The sequence below is a fragment of the Tursiops truncatus genome, chromosome 1 (assembly GCF_011762595.2).
Source record: "Tursiops truncatus isolate mTurTru1 chromosome 1, mTurTru1.mat.Y, whole genome shotgun sequence".
Classification (NCBI taxonomy): Eukaryota; Metazoa; Chordata; class Mammalia; order Artiodactyla; family Delphinidae; genus Tursiops; species Tursiops truncatus.
Window position 1 is genome coordinate 18,121,325 of NC_047034.1, and position 14,460 is coordinate 18,135,784.

The 14,460-nt window shown below is 40.8% G+C and overlaps 1 protein-coding gene across 2 annotated transcripts in view; it reads left to right on the forward strand.

Moving 5' to 3' along the window:
* The window catches only part of IARS2 (isoleucyl-tRNA synthetase 2, mitochondrial), a 68,722-nt gene that overhangs the window by 13,892 nt on the left and 40,370 nt on the right, over positions 1-14,460 (forward strand). The window contains exons 1-2 of one of the 2 annotated variants that reach the window (XM_073800465.1): positions 5,336-5,490; positions 13,781-13,940. In XM_073800465.1, coding sequence (XP_073656566.1) covers positions 13,811-13,940 — 130 coding nt within the window. In that variant the 5' untranslated portion in view covers positions 5,336-5,490; positions 13,781-13,810. Of the gene's footprint in view, positions 1-5,335; positions 5,491-13,780; positions 13,941-14,460 lie in introns of those variants that run through there. The other variant, XM_019920414.3, reaches the window with a different exon arrangement.

Consider the following 14,460-nt stretch of genomic DNA (forward strand, 5'->3'; position numbering starts at 1 on the left):
TCCGATTTGAATTCCATTTATTTCTTTTTTTTCTCTAACTGCTTCTGCTAAAACTTCCAAAACTATGTTGAGTACTAGTGGTGAGAGTGGGCAACCTTTTCTTGTTCCTGATCTTAGAGGAAATGGTTTCGTTTTTTCACCACTGAGGATGATGTTGGCTGTGGGTTTGTCATATATGGCCTTTATTATGTTGAGGTAAGTTCCCTCTATGCCTACTTTCCGGAGGTTTTTTATAATAAATGGTTGTTGAAGTTTGTCGAAAGCTTTTTCTGCATCTATTGAGATGATCATATGGTTTTTCCCCTTCAATTTGTTAATATGGCTTATCACATTGATTGATTTGTGTATACTGAAGAATCCTTGCATTCCTGGGAGAAACCCCACTTGATCATGGTGTATGATCCTTTTAATGTGTTTTTGGATTCTGTTTGCTAGTATTTTGTTGAGGAATTTTGCATCTACGTTCATCAGTGATATTGGCCTGTAGTTTTCTTTTTTTGTGACATCTTTGGTTTTGGTATCAGGGTGATGGTGGCCTCGTAGAATGAGTTTGGGAGTGTTCCTCCCTCTGCTATAATTTGGAAGAGTTTGAGAAGGATAGGTATTAGCTCTTCTCTAAATGTTTGATAGAATTTACCTGTGAAGCCACCTGGTCCTGGGATTTTGTTTGTTGGAAGATTTTTCATCACAGTTTTAATTTCAGTGCTTGTGATTGATCTGTTTATATTTTCTATTTTTCCTGGTTTAGTCTTGGAAGGTTGTCCTTTTGTAGGAATTTGTCCATTTCTTCCAGGTTGTCCATTTTATTGGCATATAGTTGCTAGTAGTAATCTCTCATGATCCTTTGGATTTCTGCAGTGTCAGTTGTTACTGCTCTTTCTTCATTTATAATTCTGTTGATTTGAGCCTTCTCTCTTTTTTTCTTGGTGAGTCTGGCTAATAGTTTATCAATTATGTTTATATTCTCAAAGAATCAGCTTTTAGTTTTATTTATATTTGCTATTGTTTCCTTCATTTCTTTTATAATTTATTTCTGATCTGAACTTTATGGTTTCTTTCCTTCTGCTAACTTTGGGGGTTTTTTTGTTCTTCTTTCTCTGCTTGCTTTAGGTGTAAGTTTAGGTGGTTTATTTGAGATTTTTCTTGTTTCTTGAGGTAGGATTGTATTGCTATAAACTTCCCTCTTAGAACTGCTTTTGCTGCATCCCATAGGTTTTGGGTCATCATGTTTTCACTGTCATTTGTTTCTGGGTATTTTTTGATTTTCTCTTTGATTTCTTCAGTGTTCTCCTGGTTATTTAGTAGTGTATTGTTTAACCTCCGTGTGTTTGTTGTTTTTTAGAGACTTTTTCCTGTAATTGATATCTAGTCTCATAGCGTTGTGGCTGGAAAGGATACTTGATATGATTTCAGTTTTCTTAAATTTACCAAGACTTGATTTGTGACCGAAAATATGATCTATCCTGGAGAATGTTCCATGAGCACTTGAGAAGAAAGGGTATTCTGTTGTTTTTGGATGCAATGTCTTTTAAATACCAATTAAGTCCATCTTGTTTAGTGTATCATTTAAAGCTTGTGTTTATTTATTTTCATTTCGGTTAGTCTGTCCATTGGTGAAAGTGGGGTGTTAAAGTTCCCTACTATTGTTGTGTTACTGTCAATTTCCCCTTTTGTGGCTGTTAGCATTTGCCTTATGTACTGAGGTGTTCCTGTGTTAAGTGAATAAATATTTACAATTGTTATATCTTCTTGTTGGATTGATCCCTTGATCATTACGTATTGTCCTTCTTTGTCTCTTGTAATAGTCTTTATTTTAAAGTTTGTTTTGTCTGAATTGAGAATTGCTACTCCAGCTTTCTTTTGATTTCCATTTGCATAGAATATCTTTTTCCATCCCCTCACTTTCAGTCTGTATGTGTCCCTAGGTTTGAAGTGGCTCTCTTGTAGACAGCAATTATATAGCTCTTGTTTTTGTATCCATTCAGCCAGAGTATGTCTTTGGTTGGAGCATTTAATCCACTTACCTTTAAGGTAGTTAACGATATGTATTTTCCTATTACCATTTTCTTAATTGTTTTGGGTTTGTTATTGTAGGTCTTTTCCTTCTCTTGTGTTTCCTGCCTAGAGAAGTTCCTTTAGCATTTGTTGTAAAGCTAGGTGGTGCTGAATTCTCTTAGCTTTTGCTTGTCTGTAAAGCTTTTAATTTCTCCATAGAATCTGAATGAGATCCTTGCTGGGTAGAGTAATCTTGCTTGTAGGTTTTCCCCTTTCATCACTTTAAATATGTCCCGCCACTCCCTTCTGGCTTGTAGAGTTTCTGCTGAAATATCAGCTGTTAACCTTATTGGGATTCCCTTGTATATTATTTGTTGCTTTTCCCTTGCTGCTTTTAATATTTTTTCTTTGTATTTAATTTTTGATAGTTTGAGTAATATGTGTCCTGGCATGTTTCTCCTTGGATTTATCCTGTATGGGACTGTCTGCACTTCCTGGACTTGATTGACTATTTCCTTTCCTGTGTTAGGGAAGTTTTCAACTATAATCTCTTCAAATATTTTCTCAGTCCCTTTCTTTTTCTCTTCTTCTTCTGGGACCCCTATAATTTGAATGCTGTTGCGTTTAATGTTGTCCCAGAGGTCTCTGAGACTGTCCTCAACTCTTTTCATTCTTTTTTCTTTATTCTGCTCTGTGGTCGTTATTTCCACTATTTTATCTTCCAGGTCACTTATCCTTTCTTCTGCCTGAGTTATTCTGCTATTGATTCGTTCTAGAGAATTTATAATTTCATTTATTGTTTTTCATCAATGTTTGTTTGCTCTTTAGTTCGTCTAGGTCCTTGTTAAACGTTTCTTGTATTTTCTCCATTCTATTTCCGGGATTTTGGATCATCTTTACTGTCATTACTCTGAATTCTTTTTCAGGTAGGCTGCCTATTTCCCCTTCATTTGTTTGGTCTGGTGGGTTTTTATCTTGCTCCTTCATCCGCTGTGTATTTGTCTTCTCATTTTACTTAACTTACTGTGTTTGGGGTCTCCTTTTTGCAGGCTGCAGGTTCATAATTCCTGTTATTTTTGGTGTCTGCCCCCAGTGGGAAAGGTTGGGTCAGTGGGTTGTGTAGGCTTCCTGGTGGAGGGGACCAGTGCCTGTGTTCTGGTGGATGAGGCTGGATCTTGTCTTTCTGGTCGGCAGGACCGCTTCCGGTGGTGTGTTTTCGGGTGTCTGTCACCTTATTATAATTTTAGTCAGCCTCTCTGCTAATGGGTGGGGTTGTATTTTTGTCTTGCTAGTTGCTTGGCATAGGGTGTCCAGCACTGTAGCTTGCTGGTCGTTGAGTGGAGCTGGGTCTTAGCGTTGAGATGGAGGTCTCTGGGAGAGCTTTCACTGCTTGATATTACGTGGGGCTTGGAGATCTCTGGTGGACCAATGTCCTGAACTCAGCTCTCCCACCTCAGATGCTCAGGCCTGACACCTGGCCGGAGCACCAAGACCTTGTCAGCCACACAGCTCAGAAGAAAAGGGAGTAAAGAAAGAAAGAGAGAGGGAGAGACAGACAGAGGGAGGGAGGGGGAAGAGGGGAAGGAGGGAGAGAGAAAGAAAGAAAAGAAAAAGTTATTAAAATAAAAAAAAATACATTATTAAAAATAAAAATAGGGCTTCCCTGGTGGCGCAGTGGTTGAGAGTCCGCCTGCTGATGCAGGGGACGCGGGTTCGTACCCCGGTCTGGGAGGATCCCACATGCCGCAGAACGGCTGGGCGCGTGAGCCATGGCCACTGAGCCTGCGCGTCCGGAGCCTGTGCTCCGCAACGGGAGAGGCCACAGCAATGAGAGGCCCGCGTACTGCAAAATAAAATAAAATAAAATAAAATAAAAATATATAGGAAAGTAATAATAATAAAAAAACAGAAAGTAAGAAAGAAGAGAGCAACCAAACCAAAAAAAAAAACAGTCCACGAATGATAAGAAGTGCTGAAAACTATACTAAAAAAAAACCAAAAAAAGATGGACAGGTAGAACCCTGGGACAGATGGTAAAAGCAGAGCTATACAGCAAATCACACAAAGAAGCATACACATACACACTCAGAAAAAGGGGAAAAAAATATGTATGTATATATGTGTGTGTGTGTGTGTGTGTAAAAAGGAAGAGAGCAGCCAAATTAGTAAACAAATCTACCAATGTTAATAATCTCTAAATACTAAACTAAGATAAACATAAAACCAGAAACAAATTAAATGCAGAAAGCAAACCCCAGGTCTACAGTTGCTCCCAAAGTCCACCGCCTCAATTTTGGGATGATTCGTTGTCTATTCAGGTATTCCAGAGATGCAGGGTAGGTATATGAAGTTGACTGTGGAGCTTTAATCCGCTGCTCCTGAGGCTGCTGGGAGAGATTTCCCTTTCTCTTCTTTGTTTGCACAGCTCCTGAGGTTCAGCTTTGGACCGGCCCCGCCTCTTCGTGTAGGTCTCCTGAGGGCGTCTGTTCTTCGCTCATACAGGACAGGGTTAAAGGAGCCGCTGATTCGGGGGCTCTGGCTCACTCAGGTCGGGGGGAGGGAGGGGTATGGAATTCCGGGCGAGCCTGCGCAGCAGAGGCCAACGTGACGTTGCACCAGCCTGAGGCGCGCTGTGCGTTCTCCCGGGGAAGTTGTCCCAGGATCACGGGACCCTGGCAGTGGCGGGCTGCACAGGCTCCCGGAAGGGGCGGTGTGGATAGTGACCTGTGCTTGCAGACAGTCTTCTTGGTGGCGGCGGCAGCAGCCTTAGCGTCTCATGCCCGCTTCTGGGGTCCGCGCTGATAGCTGCGGCTTGCCTTCGTCTCTGGAGCTCCTTTAAGCAGGGCTCTTAATCCCCTCTCCTAGCGCACCAGGAAGCAAAGAGGCAAGAAAAAGTCTCTTCGGCAGCTCCAGACTTTTCTCGGACTCCCTCCCGGCTAGCCGTGGTGCACTAACCCCCTGCAGGCTGTGTTCACGCCGCCAACCTCAGTCCTCTCCCTACGCTCCGACAGAAGCCCGAGCCTCAGCTCCCAGCCCCGCCGGCCCCGGCGGGTGAGCAGACAAGCCTCTCGGGCTGGTGAGTGCTGGTCGGCACCGATCCTCTGTGCGGGAATCTCTCCGCTTTGTCCTCCTCGCCCCTGATGCTGCGCTCTCCTCCACGGCTCCGAAGCTTCCCCCCTCCCCGCCCCTGTCACCCCCCCCCCTCCCACCCCAGTCTCCGCCAGTGAAGGGGCTTCCTAGTGTGTGGAAACTTTCGTCCGTCTCAGCTCCCTCCCGGAGGTGCAGGTCCCGTCCCTATTCTTTTGTCTCTGTTTATTCTTTTTTCTTTTTCCTTACCCAGGTACGAGGGGAGTTTCTTGCCTTTTGGGAAGTCTGAGGTCTTCTGCCATCGTTCAGTAGCTGTTATGTAGGAGTTGTTCCACGTGTAGATGTATTTGTGATGTATTTGTGGGGAAGAAGGTGATCTCCACGTCTTACTCCTCCGCCATCTTGAAGGTCCCCTTTTTTTTGTATATTTTTAAGCTCCTTTCCTTTCTTCTGAAACTCCCATTCCTTCCATTATGTTCGTATACTGAATATGCATGTTCCACATTTCTGTGAGGCTCTGATCATTTTTTTCTGTTCTTTTTTCTGTTTTTTCTTTGTTTTATGTAATCTCTGTTGCTCTGTATTCACATTCACTAGTTATTTCTTTTGCCAGTTCATATATACTGTTGAGCCCCTCTAGGGAATTCTTTGTTTCAGCTATTATTTTCAACTCCGGAATTCCCCTTTTGGTCTTTTTGACAAAAATAGCAATTTCTGTCTCTTTATTGATATTTTCTATTGATATGATATCATTATCATTCCTCCCTTTATCTCTTTAATCCTAGTTTCCTTTTAAGTTCTTTATGCATTGTTTTTTTTTTTTGGCCATGCCAAGTGGCTTGTGAGATCTTAGTTCCCCAACCAGGGATCGAAGCCAGGCCCACAGCAGTGAAAGTGCCGAGTCCTAACCACTGAACTGCCAGGGAATTCCCCTTTATACATGTTTATAATGGCAGTCTTGAATTCTTTTTCTGTTAACCTGACATTTGGTTGCCCTCATAGGTAGTTGATGTTGCCTGCTTTTTTTTTTCAGTTTATATGCCATACTTTTGTGTTTCTTTGTATGTCTTGTAATTTTTTTTGTTCTTGGAAATTAGGCATTCTAGTAATATAATAAGTCTGTATATTGGTCTTTCTGCCACCGCCTGCTTCCTGCCCTGGCTTTTCATTGTAATTTGCTTGTTTATATGTTTGGTGACTGGCAGGGTTATTTTCATGAGTTCTGGTCCCACCCTGTCCCGTGTTTCTCTAGTGTTAAGCCTCTGATGTTGTTTCCCAGGGAGGAGCAGCTTTGGGTATGCTCAGTCACCCTCAGAGGATAGTGGTTTGGGCAGAGCTCCCATCCTCTTTCCCTGCCAACACCCATCTGTTTTGTTCTGAAATTTTCCAGCTCTTGGCTCTGTTGTTTTCAACAGTGCCCTTGGGCATAAACTGTTTTGTAGACTAATTCAATCAAATTTGGGGTCCTTTGAAGTATTGGTTCCTGAGGTCAGTCTTTGATTCTTGTTCTGATCTCAGGAGGACTCCTCCCAGCCGTCTTCTCTCCTGCAGATGAGCTGGCCTAGAGTTTAGCTCTGTCATCTTGAATCTATGAACCTTTTCCCAATTACCTTTCACCACAGCCTCTACTCTTGTTCAGAGCCCTCTTAGGCCTGAACCTCTCCTTGCTCTGTTGCTGGGAGGAGAGTAAGAGCTATTTGTTTTACTGCCCGCTTCTCCTTCCCCCGGGCAGAACCTGCCAGGCAGGGCTCTGGAACTGGGAGTGGGGGAAACTACACTTCTGTGTGAGAGACACCCCGACTTTTGGAGCTGAGCACCCATGGGGAGGGTCAGTAGCCTGAGATCTTCTTGAACTGCCTTTCCGGGTGTGGAACCACCATTTCATGAGCCCAAACAAGGGTGATTAGAGCTCCAGTATTCCCAGCAGACTCTCACACACGGTAAAGTTTCTGTTCCATGAGTGGGGTCTTAGAAGTAGAGAATCTCGACCTTGTAGCCTCAGCAACAGGTAGGTGGACAGGATCATAAATGCCGACCTCCTGCTCCCCAGGATCCCTGTGTCCTTGGCTGCACGGTCTGGAGTGGAGTCGGCCTCACAGAGCTGGCAGGCTGGAGGGAGGGAGTGGTCTTGGTTCTCATTTTTCTTGCCAAACTTTCATGGCATTTTTCTTGTTTAGATATTTCTTCCTTTGCTATATGCCCTTAGGACCATTTCCAGAAGCTTTATTTATTTTTAAATATAAATTTATTTATTTACTTACTTATGGCTGGGTGTTGGGTCTTGGTTGCAGCGAGTGGGGGCTACTCTTTGTTGGGGTGCACGGGCTTCTTGTTGCTGTGGCTTTTCTTGTTGCAGAGCACGGGCTGCAGGTGACTGGGCTTCAGTAGTTGTGGCTCACGGGCTGTACAGTGCAGGCTCAGTAGTTGTGGCGCACGGACTTAGTTGCTCTGTGACATGTGGAATCTTCCCGGACCAGGGCTTGAACCTGTGTCCCCTGCATTGGCAGGGGGATTCTTAACCACTGCGCCACCAGGGAAGTCCCTCCAGAAGCTTTAAATGATTAGGGTTTTAAATTATTTTCACCAGTTTTCCTGGCAATCCCATCCATGTAGCTTTTTTACACTGTCATGCCTGAAGTCAAATTCTGTTGCATTGAATTTTCTTTTATTTTTCTGTTCTTAATTTCATCAATTTCTGTTTTTTTTAATTGTTTCCTTGCTTCTGCCTGCATTGGGCTCATTTGTTTTTCTTTTTCTAGTTTTTGAGATAAGACTTTATACTATTGATCAGACTTTTATTCTTTTCTAATGTATGTATTTTATTGCTATAAATTTCTGTGTCATCACTCCTGTAGCTTGTGTCCCACAAATTTTGTCATGTTGAATTTCCATTTTTATTCATCTCATCGTTTTTTTTGTTTTTTGTTTTTTTTTTTTGCGATACGCAGGCCTCTCACTGTTGTGACCTCTCCTGTTGCGGAGCACAGGCTCCAGACGCGCAGGCTCAGCAGCCATGGCTCACGGGCCTAGCCGCTCCGCGTCATGTGGGATCTTCCCGGACTGGGGCATGAACCGATGTCCTCTGCATCGGCAGGCAGACCCTCAACCACTGCACCACCAGGGAAGCCCCATCTTATCATATTTTTAAAATTTCCTTTGAGAGTTCTTTGATCCATGGATTATTTAGAAGCATGTTGTCCCTTTATATCTTTTTTCCTTCCCTTGCTTTTAGCTTGGTTTACATATTTCCTCTGCATGTATTTTGGTCCATATAAGACAGTGTTTGACAGTTATCTTTTCAACTGTGAAACATAATTTAGATGACTTGAGGAAATGGAACGTTTATTATATTTACCCATATTTTTGTTTACCATACTTTTTCTTCCTTCTTGATGTTTCAGCATCTCTGCTTTATTGTTTTTTTTTCTGTTTAGACAGTTTTTTTTAGCCATTCCTTAGGGTAGGTCTGCTGGTCACATATCCTTTTAGTTTTCCTTCATCTGATAGTGTCTTGATTTCTTTCCATTCTTGAAGTATACTTTCAGTGTATATAGCATTCTGGATTGTTAGTTTTCTCTTAGCACTTGAAAAATATTGTTCCACTTCTTTCTGGCCTCCATGTTTTTTAATGAAAACTTTGCTGTCTTTTAAATTATTTTTCCCCTAATAAACAACATGTCATTTTTCTCCAGCTGCTTTCAAGACATTTTTATTTTCAAAAATTTAATGATTATGTGTCTTGACATGGATTTCTTTGGATTTTTCCTCTGGATTTTGTTAAGCTTCTTGAATTTATAGGTTTATGTCTCATGGCAGTTTGGGGAGATTTCAGCCATTATTTTTTTGTGTACCTTTTTCAGCTCTGAAAAAGTCTCCTTTCAGGGCAGCAGTGGCACCAAAGTTAAATCTTTGTTATAGTCCCACAGCTGCATGATATTTTTTTTCTGTCCTTTTTCTCTCTTCTTTTTAGCTTGGGTCGTTTATTGTTCTGACTTCAAGGTTAGTGGTTCTTCCCTTTTTCCCCTCCATTCCGTAGTTGAGCCCAACTACAGAACTTTTTTTTTCTTTCTTTCTGCGATACGCGGGCCTCTCACTGTTGTGGCCTCTCCTGTTGCGGAGCACAGGCTCCGGACGTGCAGGCTCAGCGGCCATTGCTCACGGCCTCAGCCGCTTCGCGGCATGTGGGATCCCCCCGGACCGGGGCATGAACCCTTGTCCCCTGCATCGGCAGGCGGACTCTCAACCACTGCGCCACCAGGAAAGCCCTACAGAACTTTTTATTTCACTTATTTTCTCTTTTAAAATTTGCATTTGATAGCTCAGTAAAATTGAGCTATCAAATATAAGAAAAAACGTTTTCCATTTACTTTTTCTTGGATATCTACTGACTCTTTGTTGAGGCTTTCTCTTTTTTCATGTTTTTCAAGTATGTTCACAGTTGGTCATTTAAGCATTTTTATCATGGTTACTTTAAAGTCATTTTCAGGTTATTCTCGTCTCAGTCTTGGTTATCTAGTGACTGTCTTTTTTAATTCAGTTTCAGATCTTCCTGGTTTTGGGTATGAGTGAATTTTTGTTGAAACCTTGGCATTTTCTGTATTGTGAGATTTGGCATCTTATTTAGAACTTTCTGTTTTAGCTAGTTTTCACTGATACCTCTCTGGCAAAGGAAGGCCGTCACTTACAGAAAAAATTTTTAAATGTTCTTAATGGATAAAAAGTAAATCTGGAAAGTTAATGAGTTTAAATAGTCAAGAAAATTTAGAGGAAGACTGAGGACTGAATTGCTCTATCCATTAGGAGTATCCTGCAGTATTATCTGGTTGTGGTTCAGATCAATAAGACAAAACAGGTGTCTGGACTAATCTTTAGTCTAATATATTGTTATTTACCACACAGAAGCTTGAATAGGTATTATCTTTGCTTTAAAGTTGTTGCTTTTAAGTCATTTCTTCTATTTTAAATTATTTAAGGCTGACTTTTCCATTCTTCTTCTGGAACTCTCTGCTGCATATGTTAAGTGAAGACACTTTAAATTAATTTGAGAAAGATAGCCTAGTCTCTTGTTTTTAATACACTCAATGAGACTGTACGTTATAATAAAAGTCCAAAACAAAACTCTACTGTTCCAGATTCTTTTGGTTCCTAGGAATAGAAAAGCCAACTCTATGTGGATTAATCAAAAAAGGGAATTTATTGACTGTTTTAATGGTAGTTTTAGCTCCGTGCATGGCTGCACCCAGGGACTCAGATAATATTAGGGGTTGCTTTCTCTCACTTTCACTCTTAGGCAGCCTTTCCCCCTTTTGATGTCTGTACCCTCACCTTTACCTCCACCCCTCATTTCCCAACATTTTCAGGCTTACATTCGTCCATCCTTTCTTTTCTAACAGTTCTTACACAAGTACTTGGCCTGTTTGGGGTCACAAGTCTATCCCCGAAGTAATCAATTTGGACTTGGGGATAAAATATGTTGATGGCTGCAGTGGATCATGTGTTCACCCTTAGAGCTGGAATGGAGGGCAGTAGGCTCCACATGGCTTAAGGATCGAGGAGTAATTCTCTGAAAAACTGAGGCACCCCACAAAACGGTCTCTTCTGTGCCTAGTTGGAGGCTCTGTCCAAGACCATGGGCACTTTGGAACTAGAGGAGGAACAGTTCTTGTTCTTCCTCAGACAGTGCCATGTATAGTTTTGCTTGTTTTTCTCTGCTTGGGATACATCCCGGATGTTCAGATGGCTGCCTTCCTCATTTCCTTCATATCTCTGTTCAGATGTCATCTCTTCAGGCTTACTGATGTCCCTGTAAAATAGTGCCACCACCACCAGCCACATGCCTCTTTCAAACCCTTTGCCATGCTTTTAACTTCATAGTGAGTGAATATGTTTATCTTCTGTCTTCCTCCATCTGAAGAAGGACCTTGTTTCTCCAGTTTACTGCCATACTCTAGGTTCCTAGGACAGTGCTTGGCACATTGCAGGCATTCAAATATTTGTCTGTTAAACAAAGGAATACACGAGTATTGTGATAGGAAAATGAAAAACAAAAGGAGAAATGAGGGCAGAGAGGACTGTCATGACCAGAAGAGACAACTGGCTTTTAAAGTATGGAGGAACTTGTTTGGAGAGGAGGAGGGTAATGTTTGATACTGAGCAATTAGGAACATATTCCTGTTGCATCCCTGCTGTTTCTTTTACTAGAGGCTTCTAATAAAGGCTTCTGTCTTTCCTTATTAAGGACATTGTTAATTACTAGCTCATGATTAAATTAAAATTTTCGTTAATTAAAAGTAGCTTAAATGATGCCTTTCTGTTAACATGATGGATAGCAGCACTGTAAAGTAGAAATGTTGCAAGCTACAAATGTGAGCCACATAGGTAAGTTAAATTTTTTAGTAGCCACATAAAAATATTTCAGAAGAAATAGATGAAATTAATCTTAATATTATGTTTAGCTCAACGTATTTGAGCCATCATTTTAACATATAGCCATTGTAAATTTTGTTGGAAATATTTCACATTCTTTTTTGGGGTATTAAGTATTGGAAATCTGGTATATGTTTTATATTTACAGTACATCTCAATTTAGACTAGTCAGTTTTGATGCTCATTAGCTGCTGGTGGCTAGTGACTACTGTATAAGACATCACAGTCTAAAACATATATGCATGCATTCCTTTATTCAGTAAGCACTTTAGAATAGTTCCACATACCATTCTAAATGCTTGGAGTTTGTGGATGAAGAAGACAGATGGAATCTCTGGTTTCAGGAGTTTATATTTTCTCACAAAGGGACAGATAATTAAATAAATAAAATAACTTTGAATAGGGATAAGTGGGAAGGATGTTATTTATATTGATTGATTTAAGTAATATACATAACATAAAGTGTACAGATCTTAAGTATATATCAGTAGATGAATGTTTATGCAGTATGACTACCACCCAGATCACAAGGCCCCCCTGCCCTTTGGTAAGAAGTTTGAAAGACTTTTTCGTGGAAGAAGGGGTGAGTGGGAAGAATGTGTATTATCTTTTCTACTTTTGAGAGACATGGAAAGGAAGAAATATTTTTCTGGACTACTGCACTGTTCAGTTTTGGGAAGAAGGAGTTAAGCTTGGAGCCAAATCTGTCCTTTGTCTTTGAGCCCCCATTTTTTATTTTTATTTTTTTAAGATTTTTATTTTTTGATGTGGACCAATTTTAAAGTCTTTATTGAATTTGTTACAATATTGCTTCTGTTTTATGTTTTGGTTTTTTGGCCAAGAGGCATGTGGGATCTTAGCTCCCAGACCAGGGATCAAACCTGCACGCCCTGCAATTGATGGCGAAGTCCTAACCACTGGACCATCAGGGAAGTCCCTGAGCCCCCATTTTTAATTTTTATTTATTTATTTATTTGTTTGTTTGTTTGCTTATTTATTTATTTATTTATTTTTGTGGTATGTGGGCCTCTCACTGCTGTGGCCTCTCCTGTTGCGGAGCACAGGCTCCAGACGCGCAGGCTCAGCGGCCATGGCTCACAGGCCCAGCCACTCTGCGGCACATGGGATCTTCCTGGACCGGGGCACGAACCCATGTCCCCTGCGTCGGCAGGCGGACTCTCAACCACTGCGCCACCGGGGAAGCCCGCCCCCATTTCTTAGTGGTAACATATTTTTTAAAAGACTCTGCTGCCCCCTACTATCTAAAATGAGCTGAGAAACAGTTCTAGAACTATACTAAGTGAAGAGGTCTATTGTTTTATTTAGGGTTTTAGTAATAACAGAGTTAACCATGGACTTCCCTGGTGGTCCAGTGGTTAAGATTCCATGCATGCTTCCACTGCAGTGGGTTCAGGTTTGATCCCTGATCAGGGAAGTTCCACATGCTGCGTGAGGTGTGGCCAAAAAAAAAAAAAACAAAAGTTAACCGTGATATTTCATACTCTGAGTGCATTATAAATTCTGCATTGATTCTGTGATATTTATTAACTAAATATACATAATATTGGATTATTCACATTAATAATTTTTTTCAAAAGAGTAAAGCAAATTTGTACTCTGATATTTAGAAAGTTCGAATTATTTCTTTTTTAAAATAATTAAGTAATTAATTTATGGCTGTGTTGGGTCTTCGTTGCTGTGCGTGGGCTTTCTCTAGTTGTGGCGAGTGGGGTCTACTCTGCGTTGCAGTGTGCAGGCTTCTCATTGCAGTGGCTTCTCTTGTAGTAGAGCACGGGCTCTAGACGCGTGGGCTTCAGTAGTTGTGGCACACAGGCTTAGTTGCTCCGCGGCATGTGGGATCTTCCCAGACCAGGGCTTGAACCCGTGTCCCCTGCATTGGCAGGTGGATTCTTAACCACTGCGCCACCAGGGAAGCCCTCAAATCATTTCTTAAAAAGGTAGTATGGTTTGCATATTTGCATACTCCAGCTTTACAAACAGATTAGTAAATGTGGATGTAATGTTTTTCACTTTAGAATCTTTTATAATTCAACTTCCTTCTGGGGGAGTTAATGGCATTTTAAAAATCAGGTATTTGTTACTCTTGTGTTTATGTAGAACTTGAGGGAGTTGGTAGGTTTAATAGATAATTCTATATAAATCTTATTAAAATTAGGTTTTCTTAGTGTTTTAAAATGATATTAAGAAGAGAATATAAATTGTAGGCCACATGCTTTATGTGTGAATGATGATTATCATTTTATCTTTGCAGATTTTGAAAGATATAGCCAACCGATACCATATGATGAGAGGTTCCAAAATACATTTTGTGCCAGGCTGGGATTGTCATGGCTTACCCATTGAAATAAAAGTATTATCAGAACTTGGTGGAAAAGCTCAGAATCTTTCAGCTATGGAAATTAGAGAGAAAGGTAAATAATCTCTATTTCTGTTTTAAAATGGTATTTGTAAACACTGCTTCCTTGGAAAAGTCAGGGCTTTATCAAAGACACCTGTTGTGTTTTGGTTTTTGCTATTGTTTTTCGCTTATAATGACATCTGTTGGAAACCACTTTGTGTCAAAGAAAATTAAGATTTTGTGTAATTGACTTTTATGAGAACTTATGTTCAGAAATGAAGGAAAGATTTGTGAACACATCCAAGTACATTTTTCAGTTCTTTAGTCTTCACATTTTGTTGAAATTATGGTTTTGGTCAATGTTTTTATTTACTTTCTTGGCTAGGACTTGACCTATTTTAGGTGCTAAACCAAAAGTAAATTTTAAATTAAAAATTGTTTTGAAAGACCTCTTTTTTTGATCCTTTCCTTCCATAGAATGTGTCAGGGAGGACTCTTCTATCCTTTTTCTTTTTTTTTTAATTAATTAATTTTTTTGGCTGCATTGGGTCTTCGTTGCTACACACAGGCTTTCGCTAGTTGCGACGAGCCAG